Source organism: Phaenicophaeus curvirostris, chromosome 12, assembly GCF_032191515.1.
Source record: "Phaenicophaeus curvirostris isolate KB17595 chromosome 12, BPBGC_Pcur_1.0, whole genome shotgun sequence".
Lineage (NCBI taxonomy): Eukaryota > Metazoa > Chordata > Aves > Cuculiformes > Cuculidae > Phaenicophaeus > Phaenicophaeus curvirostris.
The window spans coordinates 22,599,294-22,626,351 of record NC_091403.1 but is presented as its reverse complement, the minus strand read 5'-3'; the positions used below and the strand labels follow the sequence as shown (position 1 = coordinate 22,626,351).

Here is a 27,058-nt window from a genome sequence, read left to right as displayed (position 1 = left end):
ATGGAAATGCTTCTGCATCAGCTGTTCCCGATGCTGATGCTGTCAGAATACTCATCCGGGAAGCCAGCCCTGCCACATCTCGAGTCAGAAATGTTTCTGGCCTTATCCAAGCACTGAGATATCTGAGAAATTCCTGCAATATGCTGCCTTGAGAGTTAACGTGCAAGAGAATCAAAAACAAACAGACCAAGAAAGGGTCGGAAACTGATACCACAGACATTGTCACATGGGCCAGACTGGCTATACCTGGGGTATGATTACATCTGCCAGGGCTTTGGAGAGTTTGAAGAGTTCAGCTGTGCCTTCCAGTTTCAGCGCGCAGTTGTGCTGTACATCATACTTGATGCAGTCATAGATATCAGGGATCTTGCTGATGTCGTAGCGCCCATTCTTCATGCGGAAATCTCGCTCCAGCTTACTCCAGCGTTGCAGCATCAGCTCTAAAGTCTCACTGTGGTACAGCTGCAGGTCTAAAGAGCAGAGAACACCCAACCACTTTTACATCCCAACTACTTCTGCACACACTTCATGTGACAGCTGCGACTGATCTCTCAACACCTGGGGAGACAGGCTGAGAGCCGGGGTTGTTCAGCCTGGAGAAGAGAAGGCTCCAAACAGACCTAATAGCAAGCTTCCAGTACCTGAAGGGCTGGAAGAAAGCTGGGGAGAGACTTTTTACAAAGGCATGGAGTGACAGCGTGAGGGGGAATGGCTTTAAATTGGAGAGGGCAAGATTTAGATGAGACATAAGGAGGAAATTCTTCACAATGAGGGTGGGGAGACCCTGGAACAGGTTGCCCAGAACAGTGGTGGCTGCCCCATCCCTGGAGGTGTTCAAGGCCAGGTTGGATGGGGCTTGGAGCCCCTGATCCAGTGGGAGGTGTCCCTGCCCATGGCACGGGGGTTAGAACAGGATGATCTTTAAGGTCCCATCCAACCCAAACTATTCTATGATTCTATAACACAGAAAGGGTTTAATTATTATGTCACCCACAGGAATCCTAGCCTGGAAAAACCACCAAACTCGCTGCACAGAGTTTTAACCCGCAGCAATAAGCTAAAATCCCTGAGAAAAGTGAAACTGCTTGCCTGTCGGTTCACGTCTGCCATAAGTCATGGGAAATGTCCCACACACCTTTTTTAAAGCTTTTATGGTCTAACAGAGACAAGCAAATTGCGACCAAAAAACTTGCTGCTTATAGCCTTGAGCTCCCCTCCAGGAAATGCTTGAGAAGCTCCAGGATACCTCTCCAGGCTACATAGCTGCTGCTGACACCCACTCCAAACCCAAGATGTGCATAACACTGCATTCACATTACAGCTCTCCTAAACAGCAGCTGAAGGTGAAATAGAAGCCTTCGACATCAACAGCACATACAGAACTTCACTTCAGAATTTCTTTGCTACAAACAAACGGAAACCATAGAGGTGTTTGGGAGCTCTGGAGATGTAACAATAAATTAACCTGCCCAGACCCTTTCCAGTCCTGATGCTCACCTGCAGATTTTGGGTCTTCCAGACGTTTTTTTATCTGGGAGGTGAGGTTCTCAATCAGGGTGAACACCTGGTTGCAGACCTCTACTGGGTTCTGGATGAATGTCATGGAGTTGAGCAGAGAAGCACTGCCTGTGGGCGCTAGCTGAGAGACCAGAAGAGAGCAGTTAGTGTCTTCAAACACTGGGAACACAAAGTGCCAGCCTCTTGTATCTGTACTGCTTTCTGGTTAGGTACTGAAGTTGTGCTCCCAGCTAAGCTTAGGCTGGCCCATTCCTAGGGGTAGTTACACGTTTTAAAACCTTCCTCAGGCCCAACCTCATCGGAAGCAAACAACTGCTCCTACTGGATCAGACTCCCCCTCCACCTACAGCATGCGCTCTTGTCTCACTCTGCTGCTCTGCTTGAGCAGAAGGGCTTCACGGAAATTTGAAGTAATTCTTAGAGGCGAAGTAATGGATTTCACTCTGGTAATCCCATCTCTGAGTCTGGGAAAAATAGTGTTTTGGGGACCTGTTGGAGAAGCAGCTCTAGCAGTTTAATTGGTTGCTGTGCTGGATGTAGTGAGTGCTCTCTACTCTGCAGTTACCAGGCACTGACAGGACCACAAAAGGGTTTATATCCAGGAGATCCATTCACACGCACACAAAACATGGATCTAGAACCTGCCGAAGTGTACTCCCTGTCCACAACAACTAGGATTGTTCTGGGCAGCATGAAGTAAAGTACAGTAACTCTTCTCTCAGCAGAGGGACAAGAATAAAATGCACTGGGACCTCTGAAGGGAGAGGAAGGTCCCATGATGATTCTTGAAGGGAACAGTGGAACAACACTGAGGGCTTTCACTTGCAGAAGGGCAGGGGCTACTAACCTGCCCTTTCTTTTCCTAAGCTCTGTTTACAGCCTGTAATTTTGACCAGAACTGATCTCAGACTAACCAAACTACCACTGGCATACCAGCAGGCTCCACATTGAAGCACCAGAGCTCTGTTCTCTTTCCAGATACAGGAAGTAGCAAAGCCATGCAGGTGCTTTACCTTTTCATAATCCTCTTCACAGAACTCTGCATCCTTCTGCATGATTTCATGCAGTCGTGCCTTCACTCTGTGTTGACAGCTGCTCAGGGAATCACTGTCACTGTCCAGGAGGCCGTTCATATTGGCGCTTTTCACCATTTGCACCAGGATGGGGGTCAGCTCTCCTTCCAAGGCCAGCAGACCCTAAAAACACAAGGGATGTAATTTCAGGTATGTGCAACCCAAGCAACACACATTTCTGGGGCTTTTGTGACCAGTTTTCCATCCATTGGAGGGAAATATCAACTGTCCTTGATGAGGGGTTTTACAGCAGCAGCAACTCCTGTCACCAGTGACTCTGCCAGGCTCCTAGAGCCACTCAAGGCAAAAGTCCCACTCTGCCCGCAGCAGCCCCAGATCCATCCAGGCAATTGCTGAGCAGCCAACTTAGTTTGCTGGAAAATGTTGATACAGCAGAGGCTCTGAAGGACAGCTAAGGTCAACACAGCATTCCCCTTGGCTCAAGTTTTAACTGCAGGTGAACCTGTCTTCTCCCCAGTCCTCACCCCTCACTCCGTTTTTAAATCCAGCAGTCAGGGAATAACCTCTCTGTCTGCGCAGCAATCCAAGAAACACTCACTTTGTAGGCAACTAATATTCAGCAATAGGTTTGATAAGCCCTACACGTGTAAATAACTCCTTCTCTGGGCAGAGTCTGATCCCATAAGGGATATTAACAGATACACACATGTGCAGCTACACTGGATCTCCAGGCTCACCCTGCAAACCTGCCCTTAGCAGAGCGTGCCACCATCCTCCCAACAGAGAGGGGGAAGCTCCTAGGACAGCACTTCCCTCCCCAGCTGCTGTTTGCCTTTAGAGCTGGCATCCTTTAAGACGAATGTAGCAGAACTACCAGATGTCCAAAAGAGAGGAAGGACCTTTGCAAAAGCTGCTGCTGTCATCTGAACCCGTCCCTCATCTGAGGCGTAGATCTTTAGATCATGACGGTAGGTACTGTGCAGCCTGAGCAAGCCACATCCAGGGAAACCAGCATAATCACCTGGAACAGAGAACAAACTCAAAATGAATGTTCCAACACCTGTGAAACTATCAGCTGAATATACTGCTCTGTACAAGAAATGTTATTGCAGGACAAAGATATGTAGAGAATTAATCACTTCCACAGCCAACATTTAGGCTGCTCCAAAATCATAGAATCATATAATGGTTTGAGTTGGAAGAGACCTTAAAGATCATCTAATTCCAAACCCCCTGCCATAGGTAGGGACACCTCCCATGGGATCAGGCTGCCCAAGGCCCCATCCAACCTGGCCTTGAACACCTGCAGGGATGGGGCAGCCACAACTTCCCTGGGCAACCTGTTCCAGGGCCTCCCCACCCTCACTGTGAAGAATTTCCTCCTTATGCCTAGTCTTAAATCTTCCCCTCTCCAATTTAAAGCCATGCCCTCTGGTACTATCATTTCATGCCTTTTTAAAAAGTCCCTCCCCAGCTTTCTTGTAGCCCCTCCAGGTACTATAAGGTCGCTATAAGGTCTCCTCGCAGCCTTCTCTTCTCCAGGCTGAACAACCCCAACTCTCTCAGCCTGTCCTCATACGGGAGGTGCTCCAGCTCTCAGATCATCCTTGTAGCCTCCTCTGGACCCATTCCAACAGTTCCATATCCTTCTTACATCGAGGATCTGCAGCTGCACTAAATGCCTCTCAGAGTCACAGAATTACAGTGGAGAAAATATAGAGAAGTTCTCTTCCTGTCCTCCTGTCTCAAGGCAGAATTATTTGCATTCCAAGACAGATCCCTCTGTTCTCCGCATCTGACCTAAATTCCTTGTTAATTGTACATAAACTTTCTGAATTGTATTTGCTGTATCAGAACATATCTTATTAGAATAGCTTCTCTTTCTGGAAAGTTGACGCGAGTTGAAAGAATGTTATTGCACTCCAAGACACGCTGAAGTTTAACCAGTGCAGCATACGCCTCTAGCCAGCTCTGCGTGCAAAACCCACTTGAATTAGTCCCATAGTAGGTCAATCCAAAAGAACAAAACCCGTGATGACCTAAGTCACACAGGCTGCACACATCCAGAGACGCTGGAGCATCCCTCAGGCTGGTGACGTGTGCTGGGCAGCCCTGCACAGCCACAGGACAGGACTGGAGATACAGAAACAAAGCTTACCTTGGCCACCAGGGTACATGCAGCGAAAGGCTCGCCCCAGCTCTTCTGCCTGGACTCTTCCTGCTGGTGTCAGCTCTCCACCCCACTTAAGCACCAGGAGAAGGGATGGGGAAGACTCTCGGCGCGCTTCTAGGAGACAAACAGGTACTCACTACATCAGATCTCAAAGCTGAGCTTGCACAGGGAGTGGAGGGGAAGAGGAGGTTGTCAGGAGCGCCTCACAGAGCATTCTCAACACAAGCCTAACCCAAAATCCCCAGGAACCAAACCAGCAAGTACAAAATCGAGAGTCACTACTTTCTGAAGGTATAGGCTGACATTCATGAAACTGAAAGCACATGCCCTGGGGCACCCCTTGGGGTACACTGGAACACTGCCTCATACAGCACAGCGACCCTTCACATGATATGGGCAAAGAGAAGAGATGGGTCACTAATTTGCCTGCACATCCAGAGGCCTTTTTAGGTAGGATAGCTGCACACACTCTCGAACATCACGTTTGAAGATCGTAGCAGCAACATCAGGTTTCTTTACCTTCATCTTCACTTGCAGCTTTTGGATGTCCGTGAGGCAGATAGGTCAACTGAACCTTACGGTTAATGCCAGAAAAATGTCCATACCTGTCACAAGGAGAGAGAGAGGAAAACAATTTAAATACATCAACTCCACTCACCCTTTGCCCAGAGGTTCCAGGGCAGCAAGCAGCAACAACACAGCACAGGCCAGAGACTTCCTGCTGCAACACCAACAGCCACAGAACAGGAACATTTTTGCCATCTACCTGTGACCTGGCACGCACCCCCAAACAGAGCCAAACAACTCCCCCAGATGAAATTCAAAGGTCCATTGACTTGCTTGCTCTTCAGCTGACAGCACTCTGTGCTCTCATAACCCACCGGGGCTTTAATCAACTTTAGTTAATTTTTATCTACCTCTTTAATGCGTGAATTAATGAGATCACAGAAAAACCAGTCTGCCAGCTGCTCTGAGCATACCCACATCTCTGATGAGCACAAAGAGCAGAAGAAGGAAACACAGCAAAGATTCACCCCCTGTGCTCCACAGAATCACAGAATTATTAGGTTGGAAAAGACCTCCGGGATCATCAAGTCCAACCATTCCTATCAACTAGTAAACCATGCCCCTCCGCACCTCATCCACCCATCCTTTAAACACCTTCAGGGAAGGTGACTCAACCACCTCCCTGGGAAGCCTGTCCCAGGGCCCGATGACCCTTTCCATGAAAATTTTTTTTCTAATACCCAGCCTGAACCTCCCCTGGCAGAGCCTGAGGTCATTGCCCCTTGTCCCCTGTCACTTGGAAGAAGAACCCAGCTCCCTCCTCTCCACAACCTCCTTTCAGGTAGTTGGAGAGAGCAATGAGGTCTCCCCTCAGCCTCCTCTTCTCCAGGCTAAACAACCCCAGATCTCGCAGCCGTTCCTCATAAGACTTGTTCTCCAGCCCCCTCACCAGCTTCGTTGCTCTTCTCTGGACTCGCCCCAGAGCCTCAATATCCTTCTTGTGGTGAGGGGCCCAGAACCGAACACAGGATTCGAGGAGCGGTCTCACCAGTGCCGAGTCCAGAGGGAGAAGAACCTCCCTGGACCCGCTGGTCACGCCGTTTCTGATCCAAGCCAAGATGCCATTGGCCTTCTTGGCCACCTGGGCCACTGCTGGCTCATGGTCAGTCACTGTCAACCAACACCCCCAGGTCCTTCTCCTCCAGGCAGTTTCCAGCCAGACTTCTCCTAGTCTGTAGCACTGCACAGGGTTGTTGTGCCCCAAGTGCAGGACCCGGCATTTGGCCTTGTTAAACCTCATCCCATTGGTCTCAGCCCATGGATCCAGCCTGTTCAGATCCCTTTGGAGCCTCCTGACCCTCCAGCAGATCCACACTTCCACCCAGCTTAGTGTCGTCCGCAAACTTGCTAAGGGTGCACTCAAATGCCTTCATCCAGGTCATTGACAAAGACATTGAACAGGGCTGGACCCAGCACTGAGCCCTGGGGAACCCCACTTGTCACTGGCCTCCAGATGGATTTAACACCATTTAGCACCACTCTCTAGACCCAGCCATCCAACCAGTTTTCCACCCAGGAGAGTGTGCACCTGTCCAGGCCAGAGGTGACAGTTTTTGAAGCAGAATGCTGTGAGAAACTGTGTCAAAGGCTTTACTGAAGTCCAGGAAGATCCATCCACAGCCTTTCTCTCATCCAGTACCCGAGTCACTTTACCATAGAAGGAGATCAGGTTAGTTTGGCAAGACCTGCCTTTCATGAACCTGTGTTGACTGGGCCTGATCACCTGGTTCTCAATGTCAAGCAGACATTGCTTGAAGACAGACACTGCCCGCGCATGCTGCAGCAAGCTACAGTTCTGGGAGAAACCCTCCTTTTGTTTCTAAAATGCCACCACCACCATATTGTCTGTTATTTTGGCTGTATGAAACCTAAGAGGCCACAAAGTTGTCATGTTTTCCAAGCTCCTTTCTGTCAAGCTTTGGGCATCAGGACAATCTTACCTGAAACAGGATTTGTTCCAAACTTATCAAAATGCTTCACACCACTGTGGTCCCTACAGGACTCCAGTTCCTGTCTTGTAGCAAAGGAAGGTGAGCGTTGTCTCAAGTTGTTCAGCCAAAAATCAGACACACTCAGGACAAGTATCAGCAGCGGGTTTGATGCCAATAGGAAACATTAAGAGCATGGAACCTTTCATGTCCAGCTGCTCACAGGAGATGGAGGAGACAGTTCTGGGGAGCCAGCCAGCCAGGATGGCAGCAGCATAGCCTGTTTCTACACTGCATGGAGACCCACAGCTCTGACACAACCTCATGGTGCCCTAAGATATGAACCCTTACATTTCCAAGACACTCTTCAGCTGCTCCAGTTTGGATTTCCTCTCCTCAATCTCACAGTCGCTGTGGGTTCCCAGCTCCACCACAAGCTGCCGTGCGATGTCCAGCACTTCCTGTTGGAAAGCAGAGAGTCTTAAGCATTCAGCAATTCTGCCTCAGACTCACCGCTGTGCTCTTGCAAAGCCACCAGACAGCTTCACCCAGCACCAGGTCCACAGACACTTGTCAGAAACACGGCATTTTGTACGATCCAGCTCAGGCAGGACAAACTTTCACACTGCAGTTTGCTTCACCCCATCCCTGTGCTCCAGTCTTCAGAAACAAGGTGCCTCCAGCTGCTCTGCTCTCCAGCCTGAACCCATCCTTCACCAGAGGGGCCCCCAAGAGATGGGCAAGCTGCATTCAGGTCTCTCTCACCCTACAGCCCACACCAGCCAGGAGCAGTTTCCGTTCCACTCTCACACTGTCACCCAGCTGTGCAAGAGAGGCAGAATGGGAAAGGGAACATTTGTGTGACAGATGATTGCCTTTTTGAGGAGTTCCACCCTCCCAAAGAACTGCCTCGCACTGGGATCCATATGACCTACACATCGCACACAGTAACCCCAGAGAGGACTCCCCTCACCTGTAGCTGCTCTGGCTTCTTCAGCTTCAACTTCCCTGTCTTGTAGCCATCATATTTCTCAAATAATTCAAAGAACCTGGAGAGAAAACAAAGAACCCTGATCTATTTTCTGCTGTTTCAGCACTACAAGGACAGTCATCCCTACGTATGCATCCACACTCTGCTCTTCAGGGAGAACCAGCAGGGCCACCGACTCCTCTCTGTACTTTGGAAATTCTGAAAAACCCCTAGTGTTTCCAGTGAAGGTATAAAAAGGAAGCAGTCGCTAGCTTCCCATTTAGTGAGGCGCTTTCCTTTGCAGCACCTAGCAGACCTTCACTCTTTCTTCCCATGCTCACACAGAAGGTGCCAGCATCCTCATGGGGAGAAGGGGCTCCCTCAACTGGGCAGAAAGCATTTGCTTCAATGGAGCCAGGAAAAAGCACTGCCACCCATGCACTCAGTCCTGCTCCTCCTCTGGGTTCAGAAAACATACCCTCCCCACTTTGCAGCCTCTTCTTGCCTTGACTCTTACCGGGGATGCTTAACTTCCATCTTCATCTTCTGCTTTGGGGTGCGATCTCCATGCCGGATGACTGCAATAACACAACGAAGCTCCATCCTGGGGAGATAGAAGACACATTTGACAAATGTGCCCCTACACTCCAGAATTGCCACCAGAAAGTGGTTTCCCATCGTCTTTCAGTTCCACCCTTTTGACAGCTGCTTCCATCATGGCAGAACTTCTCCCAGACTAAACCAGGTGTGAGTGCCAAGGCTGTAAAAGCAATCAAAGTACTGCAGGTACCACCAAGTCGCCCAGTTCCTGTCAGGGAAAAGCACCACAGAATGACAGGCAGAACCACATCTGCAGCAGAAAGGACCAGGCTAGATATTAGAGACTCCACAGAAGCAGCAATTTGAATTATGCCAAGCTGGTTTTCATGCCCAACCTTAATGCTCACAGGATCAGTTAGAAAGACCAACAAAAACCAGCGTGGTTCAGAGGAACATTCTACAGCTGGGGTCCTGTCTTTGAGCAATCAGTAGGAGCTGTTGTAGAGAGATCCCACAGCAAAGTCACCTGCAGGAACAGTTTGTCTGTCTCCTTGCAGAAGGGCTACGAGTTTGCTTTTTCAGCTACTGCAATATCCAACTATTTCTGATGGGATCCCAGAGAAACATGGATTGATTCTATCAGTCTCGTCGTCACCAGGGGCCACTGAAGCCAGCAGTCCTGGGAGCTGTACAGTGTTTGCCAACTTGTTCCAAACGAACACATGATAAAGGAAAGATGACCACACACCCTTAATCTACCTTTTCTGCAGCATCTACTTTGTTCGCTCCATACAAGTGTACAGGTGTGCTGAGGATTACAAGGAACCTTTTGCCTTCGGTCTTTTACCTGATGTGGTGGAAAACCAGTAAGGCAAAAATGAAGGTCTGTTGAGCAAACAGGTGACATGAATACTTCAGCTCGTTGCTTTCCACCCATTTCACTGGCAGCAAAACATGCATTTTCCCTGAGCAGCAGCCTACTGAACAGCAAGCCAGCTATAGCGATGCTCTAACCTGTCTCCTGTGCTGATTGAGAATTTGGGCCTTCTGAAAGCCACATGAGGAGTTTCTACAGTTCCTTCGGTGACTGCTCGTTTGCATTCACCACACCTACAACTAACGGACCATCTATCACCTCTTTCAGGTGCCTGCTAAACCCTTCCACGGGCATTTCAAGGTTGCAACCAACACGACAGCCGGAGAACGCCACACTGCCGGATGATGTCTGTCACCTGGACAGGGTTTGCAATTTGCCCCTCACGTAGCCATCGCTGGCATTCTTTGGAGAAGACGGCAGGTACTCACATGGTGCCTGAAGTTGTAGGGACAATGGGAATGTCTTCTGCCTCTGTTGGGATGGACCAGGGAATATGAAACTGGGGAGCCAGTTCCCGCATGATTATATTTCTGGAAGAAATTAGAATACAAAACTCACAAGAAATTCCTTTCCCTTGGTTCTCCACCTCCTCCTTTGTGTCCAGCTGAGAGATTTGAAGAGAGACACAGAATTTCTCCTCACCTGTTCCACAGAGACATCTGTCACCCCATGGGCTGGTCAGGGCACCCCAAAGGGCCACCAGTTTCCCTCACATTACAAATACTGTAGCTGGGCTTAGCATCCAAGGAGAAGTGCTGTAAGCTACACCCAGCTGTAGACAAAGAGAGCCAATGCCAATGCAGGCAGGAGCTCCAGCTGCTACAAACAATTAAGCCCTTACTCCCAGAGCCATGCTTTCACCTGCTGAATCAATATCCCCATGTGAACCGCCTCCGACACCAGTCAGGACTCCCCATTCATTTTACTTTGGTATGAACTCCCATCAAAACTTCAACTTTACATACCCGAGGATTTTGGCACAGTCGTCATAATACTTCATAGAGTTCTTCACAAAACTGAAGCCATTCACATCGCAAACAAAAGAGTGGCCATTTGCCCGCAGGAGGTCGAACCCACACACCGTTTGCTGCGTGAGGAAGCAGAGGACACAGGACAGATAGGGATGCTGTGAGGGAACACGTGCTGCCCCGTTCAGCCCCACTGGGGCTGCAACCATCCTCCACTCTACATCAGCCTCACAACGCTTGAGGAAGAGGGAAAATGCAGCCACAGGCCATTCAGAGGAACCTTTCCATGCCCACAGCTGTGTCAAAGCCCCAGCTCATGAGCCTGGATTAAGCTGCCAGGGCCACCCAGAGTTCTAAAGGCTTAAGACAGAGCAGCTCCTGGCTCTCCTGCTCTCGCCTCCAAATCCAGCCCTTTTGAACCAGACTGACAAATACAGACAATAGAGGGTACAGGAAAAGTCATCCATCGGTGTGAGGAAAAGGCTACAAGGCAGAACAAGCGTGCAGCGGTATCAGCACAGCAGCATGGGCTGCAGACTGCAGCAGGGGCAGGAGCAAGCAGCCATGGGCTTCTGCTGACCCTGCTGAACACCTCACGTAACCATAACCAGACTCACACATCTACCCAAACGACCTGTAAAACAAATGTGCACCAAAGCTAGATCAAAAATAAAACAAAAGAGAAAAAAAAAAAAAAGCAAAGGCAGGATGAGTGCTGGTCAGACAGGCAGCAGCATGCTCAGAATCTGACATTAAATGCTCAGATGTACGCTGGACCCCAGCCACCTGCCAGCACAGGCCCTCCTGCCTTCCCCATCATTTCTGCCCAGCGAACTGTCGTGGCCAGCAGGACCAGCCACACCAGCCAAGCGGGGACGGCAACTGGCATCAGGCGTGGAAGACTGCGACAATGGGACATCAGAGCAACAGAGCTCAAGCTTCAACACTGACCGAGATTCGAATCAGACAATCATGGAGCATCCTGCCTGCGTAGGAGAGAAAACACAGACCTTAAAGGCTACACAGACTTTCCGGGCAACTAGTTTCTCCATGGCAGTCAGCATGACTGGGTAACGGATTTCTTTCCCTTCACTGTCCCGCTCAACCTTCCCATCCAAAGCAGGGGATTTGCGAGCCTCTGCGTGGGCATAGTCCGGCCCAACAGTGTACACCTGGGAAGAGAAATAGTAACACCTGACACAACCACCCAGACTAACTGCTGCTTCCAGAGGTATTTCTATGGCAGACACAGAGAGGAGCAGATCAGACAGTCTCATGCATTCCTCCTGTTTATGAACTACAGAACACTGGCTCCCCACTTTGGGATCCAAGCTGCACAGTCAGCGCCTCATAGCTTACATAAACACTCCAGATTCTAAGCGGGACTGAGTAGAATCATAGAATCATAGAATGGTTTGAAGTGGAAGGGACCTTAAAGATCATCCAGTTCCAACCCCCCTGCCATGGGCAGGAACACCTCCCACTGGATCAGGCTGCCCAAGGCCCACTCAACCTGGCCTGGAACCCCTCCAGGGATGGGGCAGCCACCCCTGCTCTGGGCAACCTGCACCAGGGCCTCACCACCCTCATTGTGAAGAATATCCTCTCTGTGCCCGGTCTAAATCTTCCCTTCTCCAATTTAAAACCATTCCCGTTCATCCTATCACCACAAGCCTTTGTAAAAAGTCCCTCCCCAGCTTTCTCGTAGCCCCTTTCAGGTACTGGGAGGTTGCTATAAGGTTTCCTCGTAGCCTTCTCTTCTCTAGGCTGAACAACCCCAACTCTCTCAGCCAGTCCTCGTATGGGAAGTGCCCCAGCCCTCTGACCATCCTTGTGGCTTCCTCTGGACCCGTTCTATGATTCTGTGATCTACAGCTTGAGGAACCAGCAGCTCAAGGATGTAGCGTGGAAACTGGTAACTTGATGTTTTCCTGAAGATGTTCATCATCTTCTGCATAGCAGTTGTAACCTAACTCATTGCAGGCCTAGCGTCTCTTCCATATTTTTTGCTGTTGATAGAGGTCTTTTCTTTGGGATAATGTTTTCATCTCCTTTCTCATTCACTATTTGCTTTGCTTTTCTGACTGAGTGAGCAGCTGTGTAAACGAGGAGTCACGCCCTCTGCGTGTTTAAACAAAATAAAGACACAGCAGTGATTTTTTCTTTTCCTGAGCCCCTTCCTCCACACCTTTTTGGATCTGCAGGGGCAGTTCCTGTGTGCATGGGTGGAGGGGAAGAGTCTCAGCATGGCAGCACTGCCAGGCAGCACCAGTGCTTGATCTCCCAGAGTGGAGATCTCTCTCCACTTCCACACTCTCCTGAGAGTTGGACTGCCCAGCTTTCAGCTATCCAATGTCTGAAGGTGGAAGGAGCTGTTCCAGGCTTCTCCTTACCTTTACATCAGTGCCATCCGTAGGCATGAATTCCTCGTAAATGTAGGAGCCTGTCTTCCTCACGCTGCTCTCCGGGGAGTACACGCTGCTCCGGCTGCCAATCTGAAAGCACAGAAGAAACACCTCAGGGAAGAGCACGGGGCTCCTTTCCTTACCTGGAAGAACAAAAAGCATAAATTTTATCCCACATGTAGAGAACTAGTGGAATGCCTTGCAAAACTCCCAGCTATCACTGCACACTTATTTACGGCAGACAAAAGACTCCAAAACGCAGACAGTCGCTATGTCCTTCGCCAGGTTTTAAAGAGGAGAGAAGTTATTGCATCCCATTAAGTTGCCTCCAAGCACTGCAAGGATATGAAACAAAAACCAGTGGATAAAGACCTAGAAATTAAGGAGCCTAGCTAAAAAGCAACTGAAAATAAATGACGGTAGGTGATTATCAGACCAATACAACTTCCTTCTACATCAGCTGACTGATCTGATGGACAGAAGATGATGTTGCTTTCATTCTTAGTAAGGCTTTGGATATACCCTCAAGCAGCACACCTGTATGTTAGCTGAGGAAGAATAATTTTAAGATTAGTAATGGCACGTTTGTAACTTGTTGGAAAAAAAGAAATATTACAGGTATTAGCAGTTTGCTGGCAAAGCAGAGGAAGTGAGTAAGGGCAGATTCCCTGTGGAATCTAGGAACAAATCCTGCATTTGCAAGCTATGTTAAGCCGAGAAGGGCAACAATGATGTTAGAGGGCAGGAACGAATGTTTCAAAAAAACACACCAATATGATAAACTGAGGAAGTGATCAGGAAAAAACAGCGTGCGATTCAACAAGGGACATGGTTCTCCATGACCGCTAGACAGGGGACAGGTCACATGGAGGATGGGGAAGGCAAGGTCAGCTCTACTACTAAAATATGTCCTTCTGCAGTTCCCAGGCAGGTGGGGTTGAACTAAAAGTTCTAAGAAGGCCCCACCACTTCCTCCTGAAGCCACATGGGTCTTGGAACCTCAGATATGTTGGTTCCAACAGCAAAACTGGAGTCCCATCCTCACCTTGCGGAACAGCCGCTGGCTGCCCCCACCTGCTGACGTCGGGTAGTAAATATACACGTTATGGTCTTCAGCACTGACTGGCTTCTCTACAAATGGCTTTGGGAAAACAGCTCCATTCACCTCCACATGGTCTTCTCCTTCCACCAAGTTGCACTCTGAAGACAAAGCACAGTAGTAACGTGTTAGGAAAGGGTGAGGTAGACATGGTGCAGAGCCCAAGCCTTTCAGTCCTGGCCACCCAGCCAGTTCAGCTGCTGGGACCTCTGCAAAAAGCAAGAGACTTGTGAATCTGGCCTCTTCAAGGTGATTATCAGCACCTGCTCTCTGCAGAATGTCTTAAACCATGCAGCGTGTGAAAATGGCTTTCAGTAGAGGCTGGACACTGACCTTCTGGTCTATCAGGGTCTCGATTGAGAACAGCATAGCGGGGCAAGTCTATTCCCTCTTCCTGAAGGATCCGATACACCTCACGCCTGTAAAGGACAGGAACAGTGGGAATCAATAGAGGAGGCTAGAAGGTCCTCAGTACATGCCAAGTACATGTACCACTCCCACTGATGAAGAACAAAGTCAAATGAAAAAAGCCCCAAGACAGAGTGCAAATACATCTCAGCCATGCTGCCCAGGTAAGGCCCACAGGCTATGGGGCACGGCTCAGTCCTACTCCGGACAGAGATGTCCCACAAGAAATCTCTGTCTGGTCTAATGTCTAAAGATAAATGCTCCTCCACTAGCACGTGCCCAATCCACGGCAACACACCCAGAACCCACCACCAGCCCAGAGCTGCCCTCTCAATGAGCGCCCTGTCACGCTGAGCTGCCCCCCGCTCAGCCCAGCTTTAGTGGATCACCAGCACCTACCTGTCCTGGATATAATACTGCATGTCAAGGTCATTGATAAGAAATGGCTTGCACAGCTTGGCATAAGCAACCGCTTTATCCAGGGGGAATCCTGAAACATGAGTGGAGGAGAAGAATGACTGGAAGCTCCCATGCCCACATCCCAAGTAGGCTAAGGCCCGCCAAGGGCTTTTTACCTTTGGAGTGGAACGATATCAGGCAGTCACACAAGGGCCAGTTCTCCACAGGCTCATTCAGAATAACATCTTCCCCCATAATCACCACTGTGATATACTCAAACTTGCACAGCCGCTCCAGAATCTGTGTCATGGGCTTTGACTTGGACTTTTTGGTCATGGCACAGATTCCAACCACAATCTGCCGCTCGGGTGGCTAAGGAAAGACAGAGATCAGTTTAATATATGGTCAACGACTTTACCCAGTTTCAACTATAACAGCGTAGGAATGCAGTGATGCAGATCAAACAACGGGTTTTCTTCCAGCCTTATGCACCCACAGCTCTTGCTGGATTCAACCTCACACATATTTCCAGCTCCCATGAGACCCCACTGAGGGATATCGTTATGAAGCTGCCCATAACAGCCACTCCCTTGCCCGGCAGCGTGAACCTCCTCGTTTCACTGGGCACCAGTGCCAAGGTCAGAAATACATATCTGGCACCTCAACAAGCAGCAGGGACTGAAATACCACACTGTGTTCTCCAGCTCATAACTCACCAAGACAGTTAGTGGACTTAGGCAGGCTCGGAGCAGAGCCACAAATGCTTTATTGCAAGAGTCCAGGAGCTCAGTCTGTTTTATCTGACAGAACGTGACAGGGAAATGACAACAACAAGCCACAATGAGTAGAAGAGGAACAGTACCAAGTGCTCTTCCAAACAGCTGACAAAGGTACAACAAGATCCAGTGGGACAAAGTTGAGTCAAGAGAGGAGGCGTGCGTTCAAGAAGCATTGGTAATGGTAACAGAGGAACAATCCAAGGTCTGGGGTGGGCTTTCAGTCACCACCTAGGAATCCCAGACTAGATGTTTCCTGACAGACCGATTCTGGCCCAAGCAGGACTGAGTGCAGTGCGATCACCTGAAGCCACGCACACAGGACTGTACAAACAACTGTGGCTTCAAACTGGAAGCAAAAACTTCCAAAGTTACTGCAAAGCCAAGGTTCCACAGGAAAACCAATGCTTGGGAAGTGAAAGGGTTTCCAAATCTTTCTACACACTAATAAACTGCTCCTCACCAAGCATCAAGGTAGACAGCATTGCATGGGTTTGAAGGAAGCCCGTGCAAGTTCCTGGGTCAACAACCCACTTGCAATGGAGACTCCAGGTACAGAGGCAACAGAAACAACCGCTGTGCTGGGGAACAGTCCCAGCAGCCAAGTCCCTGCAGCATCCAAGTCCCTGTGCTGAACAGCAAATGACTGGTATAACACTGAAGAGGGGCCAAAAAGCAGCCAAGAGCTGGAGATCATTCTCCTTTCTGCATCCTGTGCCTGGAGGCTACAGAAAAGAGCAAAACCCTTCCTCTCTGCAAACACCTCTGCCCTTTCGCAACTCCTAGAGTTTCCATCAAAAATTTCCCTGGTGAAACAGAAAGCTTTACAGGAGCATCAGGGTTAAGGAAAAGACCAGCTCATGCAAGGGCCAAGATTTACTGCCGCACGGGGCAGCAAGCACGGCAGCATGACAACGCAATACATCCTGCCAGAAATGACACTGCCGTTCCCCATGGTCGAGCCACACAGCCTGGCGTCACATCCCCTGGAGTCCTGACCGTCTGCGGCCTCAGCAGCAACTGCACAAACCCTGGCTGAAATCCAGGAATTCTCCAGAGATGCTCCAACCCAGAACGCCGGGGCCTCCTTACCGACTCCTCCTCTTCATCATCTTCAAAGAAATCGGTTTCGTCTGTCTTCATGTTTGATCCCAGAAAGTCTGTCTCGTCATCCCTGGAACCGACCACAAACCTTGGAGTGGAGTTCTCTGCCTCACTGGAGGTCGTCAGGGACGACATTGCAGCTTCGGTGGCCGACCATCCCGCTCTGGAATTACAGCGTGAAAAAGGGATACAGAAGGTCAGACGCAGTGCAAGCCAGGGGCCAGATGGACTACTGGAAGCAGGTGAAGGTGGGGAGGGCAGGGACTAATGTGGTATGAGTGAGCCCAGGGATGTGCTGCCCAGCGTGAAAGGAGGGAGCAGGAAGAGACCCTGGGGTGGGAGAGGATCTGAGATTCAGGACCATTTTAGAGGCAGCTCCTCTGTGCAATTAACCCCTGTGCACCGAGCAGGAAAAGGACAGCCTCACCACCAGCGCTGAAATCATGTAATCCTTACACTGATTCATGTTCCAAGCCACTGCCTAAATCATGGAGAGGGACAGCAAACACTCTCACAGGCTCGTCCACCTGAAGACATCAACTTCAACTCCAGAAGTCAGGATGAAGCTTAGGATACTGACGGTGACTTTCCAGTTGCCAATTTTCATCCTTTCAGCTCAAGAAGACCTACAGGAACAGAAAGACATGTTTGAGAGGCCATGTGTTTACAGGGCGGAGGGAAAAGGAAGAAGCAAGAACTCCTTGGCAGGGGAAGATGACACAGAGGAATTATCAGAAACAGTTTGGGCTGCAGGTCAGGGTTTCTGGATTTGCCGCCTGGCCCTGACTTACTCTGCGACCCTGGAAGGCTATTACTGGGACATAAGCTACGCTTTATAAACACCAGGAAAGGAGCATGGCTGGCACCATCACCCACAGCAGCAGCACTGTGCCGCAGAAGCAACTGAGCTTGAATACACGGCACGTGTGACTGTACACGCCAAGGACACAGCTGTTCACCCCAGAAGGGCATGCGGTTGCCCTTTGCCATGTTTCCCCAACTTACAAAGTGGTGAAAAGCATTCCTCCCATGTAAGCAAGTGCAACCTTGAGAAGAGGATGTTGTGAACGCCTCATGTTATTAAGTATTTCCCAAAAAAGGACATGAGACACTCCCTACCGCTGCTCCTTGTGCTCTCATATGATTTCCAGCAAGCTGTGGACTAAGAGTTAGTGTACTTCCTCCTCGTTTGAGTATATCTTCCTCTACAGCCAGTACTGTACAGGGCTGCGCTGCCACACAAAGCTGCCGGTTCCCAGCCCCTTGGCAGCCTCTCTTCACAGAGCACAGGAACACCCCAGAGCCATCGCTCTGTGGCCAGCACGGTTTCACAGCACGGTTTCACAGCAGGTGAGAATCCCCTCACCAGGAACAACAGAGGGAGACTGCCTTAACCCAGCCAAGCAAGGTGGGAACAGGCAAAAGCAACAAACACACAAAGCAATCCAGCTGCCCACAAAATCCCCGAGGAAAGAGGGTAAAAGTAAAGCTTGGCTCCACGCAGAAAGGCTGTGCGTGCTCCCAGGAAGGAGAGGAGATGCAACAGGTTAAGCACTCAGAGGCGAGCGCTGGGGCAGAAGCGTACCCGGACAAGGTCCTGCAGGCACTGGCTCAACAGTCAACCCAGCAGTAATTGTGCTGGATCTCCTGGGGGAGCCGACACCGCCCCACAGAAACCAGAGAGGTGGCACAGCAATCCCAGACTTCACACCTACCGCATCAAGGACCATCTCCTCTGCCCGACTCGCAGCCCCTGGCGGTCTCTGCTGCGCACCTCGCCCAGCGCTGCCGGCTCCCACACGGCTTCCTACCGCCGTGGAGCAACCCAGCATGGACAACGTCCTGATCAGCAGGAGCTAAAGCTGTGATTCACCCCCAGAGCTCTCTGACAGCACTGGCAGACCAGGTCACGCAGGCATTTTACTGTGCGCTCCATGTAGCCCGACTATTTCCACATGAGGACAAGAATAGGATTCCCGACATGCCCAAGAACCACTTTCATTCCTGTGCCCCACTGCCTCAGCCCGTCAGTGCAGAACAAGACTTTAGCTGATGATTTAATGAAGTAAACCATGCGAGAAGGGGAGGAGGGTTGTTTTCTCCAATCCTCTACTCTCCCCTCCCTCCTGGAAAAAACAGATCAAGCGGCAGAAAAACCTTTGCCCTAAGAACTAAAAAAGAAATGAGTTCTCTACATTCCTGCTCTTATTCCAGAAAAAAAAGCCCTTGCCTTGCTCCATGGCTGTTCCAGAAGCCAGGACACACCACACTTGAGCCAGGTGAACACCCAGAACTTTACGGAAGCCGACAGCCACTGATGTGTCGGGCATCCTCTGGTGTCAACAGGGAGAACCTTGGGACCTCAGCGTATTTCTGGCATGTGGAGAGGGAGAGAGTACAACCAAAACCTTTTTCAAGTTCCTCTTTAAAGTAGATCTCTAATATGATTTATACCAAGAGAGACCACAGGCTCTTGATGAAAGCGAATAGACTTAATGAAGGCGTCAAAAACTCAGGCAGCTAAGGGGAAACGGGCGAGCAGAACTCTGTGCTGGTACCACAGGCTCCTCTAGCACGGGCCTTTGCACCACACTGGCATCAGCTCTCGTGCCAGGCTATCAGAGCTTATGTGCCACAAGGGCAGCGACTTACCCCACCGAAACAGTACCAGCAAGGTTTCCACCCAGCACTCAGCTCACATCACCACCGCACCGTCACGTCTGTTCTCCCAGCACTGGGAAAGGCACTGACAGCATGCCATGCCAATAGTTCTGCACCATTTCCATTGCTTCCCAAGCTATCCGCTCCAAAAGTTCACCCGCTCAGAGCAGCCCCCTATTCCTGAGTGTGATGCAGGTCTCACCTTTCACTGATCATGGCAAGAAAAGCAGCGTCAATCCTGCTGGTGGCATTGTCCAAAAGACACAAAAGCATTGACATGGCTCTGGCATGCACAGAGAAAAGGTAAAGATGGTTCTGGCTTTCAGTATGGAATATTAAGGCTTGTTAGCCCTGTCACGGGTATGCAAGGAAGGACACACCAGCTGCTACAGCTGAAGACACTCCTGTGCTCTCTTCCTAGAGGGGCAGCCACAACCTGCTGCGCAACCATACCAAAGGTTACCAGAATCACCAAACGGCAGCCAGAAGATGCTGACGCACAACCTGAAACGGAGACACGGACCTTGCTTCTAGCATCCAGGCACTAATTCAGCTCCCTGACTGCCCTGTATTAGTGATAAGAAATGAGATAGTAAGCTGTTTTCCAGTTTCCCGGCAGATCATCCTGGCACGGTTCAGACAAGGATCTTCCAAGAGAAGAGAGACTCATTCACAGAATCACAAAATCACTAGGTTGGAAAAGACCCCCAGGATCATCGAGTCCAACCATTCCTACCAACAACTAAACCACGTCCCTCAGCACCTCATCCACCCATATTTTAAACATCTCCAGGGAAGGGGACTCAACCATCTCCCTTGGCAGCCTCTCCCAGTGCCCAATGACCCTTTCCATGAAAAATTTTTTCCTAATGTCCAGCCCGAACCCCCCTGGCGGAGCTTGAGGCCATTGCCCCTTGTCCCCTGTCACTTGGGAGAAGAGCCCAGCTCCCTCCTCTCCACAACCTCCTATCAGGGAGTTGTAGAGAGCAATGAGGTCTCCCCTCAGCCTCCTCTTCTCAAGGATAAACACCCCCAGCTCTCTCAGCCGTTCCTCATAAGGCCTGTTCTCCAGCCCCTTCACCAGCTTCCTTGCTCTTCTCTGGACTCGCTCCAGAGCCTCAACATCCTTCTTGTGGTGAGGGGCCCAGAACTGAACACAGGATTCGAGGTGTGGCCTCCCCACTCTGGCGGCTGCAGGATGAGGACTGCGGCAACCAAACGAGGTTGATTTGATTGCTGGTGGCACAAGGGGCAGCTCAGCGCGTGGAGAACCCTGGGGAGCGTCAGGCGGCAGGGCTCGGGGCACAGGGAGCCCCTGCATGCAGACAGGCATGAATTGGCTGATGGACCCACAGCCCGATTTAAGCAGGATCAGAACCTTCAAGAATAAACACTGCCGGCATTTTTAAATATTAATGCTGGTAACGTCTTGCTGAAGTACCTGAAACTGTGGTGGGCAGTAAAACCAAACATCCAGTCCAAACCAACAAAAAAAACAAGCCCTGAAAGTTTCTGCCTTGATCAGTGAAGCACCTTTGCACGCGTGATCAGCAGAGTGGCTCTGCCTGCAGATCTACCCCCACCGACGCAGGGGCCGCTGGTATGAAGTTTAATTACATACTTACATACAAAAGGTGAAAGCTGTACTCTTATCACGGACACTTAATCGCTCCAAAAGAAAAAGAACACCTATTCCAGAGTTAATAATTAAAAGCTGCTTGGACTTAGTGGATCAAAGGAAGCTCTCCATGCTCTCTTGGCTCAGAAGTTCACGGCGTTCACCACCAGGAAGGGGAAGCTGAGCTGAACTGCAGCGCTGCCTGTTTGAGCAGCACCTTCCGTAACTCTAAACCCATCAACATCTCCACACCTTGACAGAGCAAAGCTGTGGGAACATCTCACCTTTGCTGACCAGGAGCTCCTGCTGCTCAGCAGGGCCATTTGCAAGTGTGGTGGAACCCTTTGGTTCATCCCTTCTACACGGGCACCAGTGCCCCTGCCGCTCACCGGGTGAAAGCAGCAGCCAGGGCGATTCTCGCTGGAGGAGATTGGTCTTAAGGAGATTTTTTAATGAGATTTATGGGATTGTTAAGCGTGGAACTTCACAGCACCCACAAGTCGGAGGCGGTAACTGCTAATAAAGGTTTATTAACGAACAAGCTGCCGCTCTCCCTTCCCTCAGGCCTGGGGCGATGCAGCCGCAAGCCAAGGGCTGCCAGGTGGGAGGCGGAGTGGGCATGGGCAGTGGCAGCGGCACGGGCACCAGCAGGGGCACCGGGACCGGCACGGGCATTGCCACGCGCACCGGCACCACCACCAGCATGGGCATTGGCACTGGCACAGGCACCATCCCAGGCACCAGCGCCGGCACCATCCCAGCACTATCATAGGCAGAGGCACCGGCACAGGCACCAGCAGGGGCACAGGCACCATCACAGGCACCAGCACTGGCACTGGCACCATCACACACACCGGCACTGGCACAGGCACTGTCGTGGGCACCAGCACTAACAAAGGCACTGGCACTGGCACCACCACGGGCCCCGGCACCAGCACGGGCACCAGTACCGGCACCGACACAGGCACCATCCCGGGCACAGTCACTGGCACTGGCGCAGGCACCAGCAGGGGCACAGGCACCAGCACCATCACGGCACCAGCTCTGGCACGGGCACCATCATGGGCACCGGCACCACCACGGGCCCTGGCACCGACACAGGCACCATCCCGGGCACCATCCCGGGCACCGGCACCGACACAGGCACGGGCACCATCCCGGGCACGGTCGGCACGGCGGGCCCCGGCCCCCCCCCGGCCCGGGGGCCCCTCGCTCGCGGCGCCGCGGCCGGTCCCTCCCGGAGCCCCGCTGCCCCCCGGCGCCGCCATTGCCCGCTCACCTGCGGCCTCCGCGCCCGCCGCGCCGCCGGCTCCGCGCCGCCCACCCGGGGGCGCTGACGGCCGCCGCGGCCAATGGGAGCGCGGGGGGCGCCGCGGGCGGCCCCTGGCGGCGGCGCCGGGCACTGCGGGGGGAGCCGGGGCGGGGCGGCGCCGCGCGGCCGCTCCCGGGGCGCCGGAGGAGCCCGCGCCGCCTCGTCCCGGCGTGCGGCGGCCGGAGAGCCGGGGGGCGCCGCGACCCATCGCCGCGACCCATCGCCGCGACCCATCCCGGGCTGGTGGGGAGCAGCCCCCGCCGAGCCCCACGCTCCCGCGCGCCGGTCCCGGTGTCCCCGCCGCTCCTGGGGTCCGGAGCCGCCCCGCCGCTCCCGGCCCCGCGGGCGCGGACTTTGCCCCGGCCGCACCCTTGCCGCTGTGGGCGGTGTCCCGGGGCGGGGCCCGGTGCGGGGCCCGGCGCGGTGTCAGCCCGTGCGGGGCGGGTGCGGGGTCCCGGGCTGCGGGCTGCAGGGGGCGGGGCTCAGTACGTTGTCCCGGCGGTCGGAGCCCGGCACGGGGGCGGCCGCCCCTCCGGAGCTCCCCGGCAAGCTGCGCGGGGCGGGACCCCGGGACGCGGGCTACGGGGCTCGGTGCAGGGTCCCGAGCTGCGAGGTCCCGCGGTGCGGGTCCCGGGGGGCAGAGCCCGGTGCAGAGTCCCGCGGTGCGGAGTCCCGGAGTACCGGGCTCGGTGCGGAGTCCCGGGGTGCGGGGCTCAGTGCGGGGCTCGGTGCAGGGTCCCGCCGTACGGAGTCCCCGAGTACGGGGCTTGGTGCGGGGTCCCGGGTTGCGGGGCTCGGTGCAGAGTCCCGGGGTGCGGGGCTCAGAGCGGGGTCCCGGGGTGCGGAGTCCCGGAATACCGGGCTCGGTGCGGGGTCCCGGGTTGCGGGGCTCGGTGCAGGGTCCCGGGGCGCGGGGCTCAGTGCGGGGCTCGGTGCAGGGTCCCGGGCGCGGGGTCAGTGCGGGGTCCCGGGGTGCGGAGTCCCGGAATACCGGGCTCGGTGCGGGGTCCCGGGGTGCGGGGCTCAGTGCGGGGCTCGGTGCGGGGTCCCGGGGTGCGGGGCTCAGTGCGGGGCTCGGTGCGGGGTCCCGGGGCGCGGTGGCGGTCCCGGTGCGGGGCGCTGTCCGGCGCGCGGTGCTGAAGGCGGCGCGGGGCGGGGCGGGGCGGGGCGGGGCGGCAGGTGGCGGCTCCGTTGCGGCCCCTCGCTCCCGCCCGCCGCCGCCGTTACCGCTCCCGTCCCCGTCGCCCCCAGGGCCGCCGGCTCCGCCGCTCCGCGCTCCGCCATGGCCAGCGCCTTCGCCCGCGCCTCCCGCCGCTCCGCCGGCCTCCTGGCCATGGTGGGCGCCGGCTCGCTCGCCGCCGGCTTCTTGCTCGCCCGGGACTCGGTCAGCGCGGGCGACCGGCAGCGGCGCCGATACCCGCCCAGGTACCGGGCGCGGGCGGGGGTCCCGGGGCGGCGGGGCGGGCGCTGCTCCTCCGCAGCCGTGGGCAGGGACCGGGGCGCCCGGCGACCGAGCCCGCGCCGGGACCGGGCGGGCGGGGGGACTCGGTCGCGTTGGACGGCACCGGCTCGCCCCCCGCCGCTGCAGCGGGGACCCCCCGTGCGATGCACCGGGACCGGCTGCTGCGGGCGGCGGGGCCGGGGGCTGCAGGAGCCGGGGGGCGGCACAACCGGGTGAGGAGACCGGGGGGAATCGCCAGCGTTCTGGTGGGAACGGGACGGAGCCAAAGGACTCGTTGTCCCTTCCCGGCTAAAGCCCCGCGGGTCCCCCGCAGCCCCCGGCCCGGCCCCACCGGGCTGTCCCAGCCTCCCCACGCGGCCGCCCCGTTAAGCAGGAGAGGCTCCCCGGCAGCTCCCCCACCGCGGGGCAGTTCTTGAGGGGAGAAGTGGAGGGGCTGCAGGCGGCGAGTCAGCAGCCCCCCCGGTTCGGGACGGCGACGATCCCCGCCACGGGCCACCGGGGCTCCGGGAGGGGGCACGGGGCCGGCGGGCACGGGGGTGGCGTGGCCTGGCTTAGGGGGGCTTTCGGGGTAACGCTGGCTCCGCGAGAGCCGCTGGCCCCGTTCACACAGCTCGCGCCTGATCCCTTAAGCCAGATGAGCGGGACTGGGGTGAGAGCTCTGGGACAGAGGGCCTCGTGTCACCCCCTGGCACTGCTCCTTGCCAAGGGGGGCCCAGGGGTCTGGCCGGACCCCAGAGGGCCAGGGGGCCTTGGCTGGGGGCAGGTGGAACCACTGCCCTGCTCCCCACCCCCTGCCCCGCTGGCGAGGAACGGGGGCCTCGAGGTGGGGAGAGGTGGGTGCAGGTCACGGGCCGGGGCAGGGGCTGCCAGTGCCCCACGGGGACCAGGGACGGGAGAAGGACGTGGCAGTCACCGTCCAGTCCTTCCGCCTTGCGCTGGCACCGGCCGCTCAGCCTGGCACAGCCCAGACGTAGGCCAAGAAAGCCAGGAGCGGGTTTTCCTCCCCTATCCGGGTGCTGGCAGAGGCTGCGCACCGTGAAGGCGAGGAGCGGGGAAGGAGGCAGCGCGTTGCCGCTCCAAACATGCGGCTGCTGTGGTCCCTGCAGCAAACACAGCGCAGTCAGCGAGCAGCGCGGCGCTGCATTGCAGGCTGAGCGCCCTGCCCATGGAAAAGCCGTGTGCTGGCAGCCGGGGGCTCAGACCTGCTGGGTCCGGCCGCAGAAACGAGGGGATGGACGTGCACTGAGTTACAAGAATGATGAAGGTTAAGCAGTGTAATTTATTCACCTCCCAGGAAGGTGTATCACCTTTCGAGCTTTCTTAAATAACTGCAGGGCTGCAGACATCAGGTGTTCATTGAGTGAGGGTCGTGAGGGGAAAGCACTGGGACCTGTGAGAGCCGCCGGCTGCTGTAAGAAAGGCAGACACCCTGCCCGTGCTCCTGCAGGCAAGGGAAGGGCTGGGGAGAGCTGGCCTGTCCCAGCTGGACCTGGGCACACAAGGGTCCCTTTGCTCACACAAAGCATCAGCGGTGCCCTCGCTGCGGCCTGGGGCAGGGCCCGAGCTGGCTGTGCGGCAGAGGCTCTGCCAGGGCAGGATCGGTGCGTGGGGGAAGCAGCAGATCAGAGCGTTGGCGCTGAGAACAAGAATGGGGTTGGGGGAGCAGCCGGGCACCGTCTGCGGGAAGGGGGTGACTGAGGGCAGTCTGGACGGGGTGCTTGTTGCCAGGCGGGGTCCCACACAAGCCTCGGTGCCCCATTTGGGCGGTCACTGCTGGGGCTCCCTGCCAACGTCTCCACGCAAAGCCCGAGCCCCCTCCTCCTTGCGTAAACAAGCCACATGCTCCCCTGCCTGCAGCAGCCTGCTGGCACCCAGCTCTTCCTGCCCACCGCCACCATGCAGCATCCCTGCCGCTCGCCCCACGCTCGCCCCACTCCAGCGGCCACGTGCCGCTGGGGCTGCCATCGGCGTGGGCACCCACTGAGCTGGGGACACCAGGAGGGGCACCGGATTAGTGGTGAAGAGCTGGGGGGAGACGCAGAGGGCTCCTGGGGAGGCTACCAACAGGTAGACAGACTGATAATGCGCTTAGCAGGTCTCGTCCCGGTGAAGCGCAAGGGCAACGAGGGCAGTTGGTGCTGGGCACTGCACCCCGAGGTCGCAGGCAGGGTGGCAGTGCTGAGCGGGGGTGGTCGCAAAGCACCCACGCCGAGTTGCGCTCCTGGCAGTCGTCCACCTTCCGCTGAACACTTCCAGCCTTTGCGGCTGGGAGCTGGCGGGCAGCCCACCCTGTCACTCAGCCACATGGCACCGAGAACCAAAGATGGTGCTGACAGGGTCATCCTTCAAAAAACAGCTTTGGGAAGAAAACCTGTGGGGCTAAGGCAGCCTTGGTAAGGCCAAATGCAGCGTCGCCTCTGTAGCTGTGGTGGAGGACGCGTGGACGCACGGTGCCTGCAGCCCAAGCCCTCCGGGATGCAGCTTGGGCTGCAGGGATGGGCAGTCTCCGCTGCGGTGCTGCTCCAGCTCTGCAGGGCACTGCCTGGGAGCACAGCACTGAGCGCTCAGCACCTTCATCCCTGCACGACCCTGCTGATCCTGGCACCGTCCAGCTTGGTTCAGGTGCTGCAGAAAGGCTGAAGAGAGATTCCCCAGATTGGCTAGCTGTGATTCAGGGCTGTTCTGGGGGAGGGTTTGTTTGGACCAGGAGCTAAATCAGCACTGCAGATCCTGCAGGCAGGGGCTGGAGTCTCTCAGGGGTTAGAAATCTCTGAACACCTCAGTGACAGTTTGGACTGGCCATGGCAGGCAACAGGCTCAAACCTACAGCAATCTTCTGCTTGCTGGAAGCAAGCTTGTTTCCCTGAGCAACCTTTCTTGCTTTCTGGATGGCATCTGCTGCCGCCAGGGTGGAAAGCAGAGCAGGCTGCAGTCCTGGCATGCCAGGAAGCGCTAGCCATGCTGGGAGCCCGGGAGGAACTTCTCCAAGTGTCCCATTCTGGTCAGCAAATGCTTTTAACTGGAGTGTCTCTCCCCGGGGAGACATGGGTCGCTTGCCAGCTGATGTCAGTGGCAGGAGCAGTGGGGGAGGCTGGTGCAGGCTGCATCCCGTATACAACACGTCAGCTTCTGAACTGGAGCATCTTGACACAGCACGGGTCGGTGCGTGGTCTGGGGGAGCAGCCCTCAGCCTGCACGGCACAGGTCAAGTTCCTGCCAGGAGCAAACACCTCCTTGCA

The 27,058-nt window shown here is 54.5% G+C and overlaps 2 protein-coding genes across 8 annotated transcripts in view; one reads left to right on the top strand and one right to left on the bottom strand.

Moving 5' to 3' along the window:
- The window catches only part of PPIP5K1 (diphosphoinositol pentakisphosphate kinase 1), a 50,058-nt gene extending 27,711 nt beyond the window's left edge, over positions 1-22,347 (bottom strand). For 5 of the 6 annotated variants that reach the window (XM_069866776.1, XM_069866770.1, XM_069866772.1 and 2 more), the window contains exons 1-20: positions 22,325-22,347; positions 17,223-17,392; positions 16,755-16,929; positions 15,063-15,258; positions 14,887-14,977; positions 14,413-14,498; positions 14,026-14,180; positions 12,969-13,070; positions 11,586-11,747; positions 10,573-10,694; positions 10,036-10,137; positions 8,708-8,794; positions 8,194-8,269; positions 7,572-7,681; positions 5,245-5,330; positions 4,711-4,839; positions 3,452-3,573; positions 2,532-2,714; positions 1,498-1,639; positions 247-470 (exon numbers count right to left, since the gene is read on the bottom strand). In XM_069866776.1, coding sequence (XP_069722877.1) covers positions 247-470; positions 1,498-1,639; positions 2,532-2,714; positions 3,452-3,573; positions 4,711-4,839; positions 5,245-5,330; positions 7,572-7,681; positions 8,194-8,269; positions 8,708-8,794; positions 10,036-10,137; positions 10,573-10,694; positions 11,586-11,747; positions 12,969-13,070; positions 14,026-14,180; positions 14,413-14,498; positions 14,887-14,977; positions 15,063-15,258; positions 16,755-16,901 — 2,322 coding nt within the window. In that variant the 5' untranslated portion in view covers positions 16,902-16,929; positions 17,223-17,392; positions 22,325-22,347. The remainder of the gene's footprint in view (positions 1-246; positions 471-1,497; positions 1,640-2,531; positions 2,715-3,451; positions 3,574-4,710; positions 4,840-5,244; positions 5,331-7,571; positions 7,682-8,193; positions 8,270-8,707; positions 8,795-10,035; positions 10,138-10,572; positions 10,695-11,585; positions 11,748-12,968; positions 13,071-14,025; positions 14,181-14,412; positions 14,499-14,886; positions 14,978-15,062; positions 15,259-16,754; positions 16,930-17,222; positions 17,393-22,324) is intronic. The other variant, XM_069866771.1, reaches the window with a different exon arrangement.
- Positions 22,348-23,578: 1,231 nt separating this feature from the next.
- Positions 23,579-27,058, top strand: part of CKMT1A (creatine kinase, mitochondrial 1A) — a 115,027-nt gene continuing 111,547 nt past the window's right edge. For both annotated transcript variants that reach the window (XM_069866788.1, XM_069866787.1), the window contains exon 1: positions 23,579-23,782. In XM_069866788.1, the coding sequence (XP_069722889.1) occupies positions 23,640-23,782 (143 nt within the window). In that variant the 5' untranslated portion in view covers positions 23,579-23,639. The remainder of the gene's footprint in view (positions 23,783-27,058) is intronic.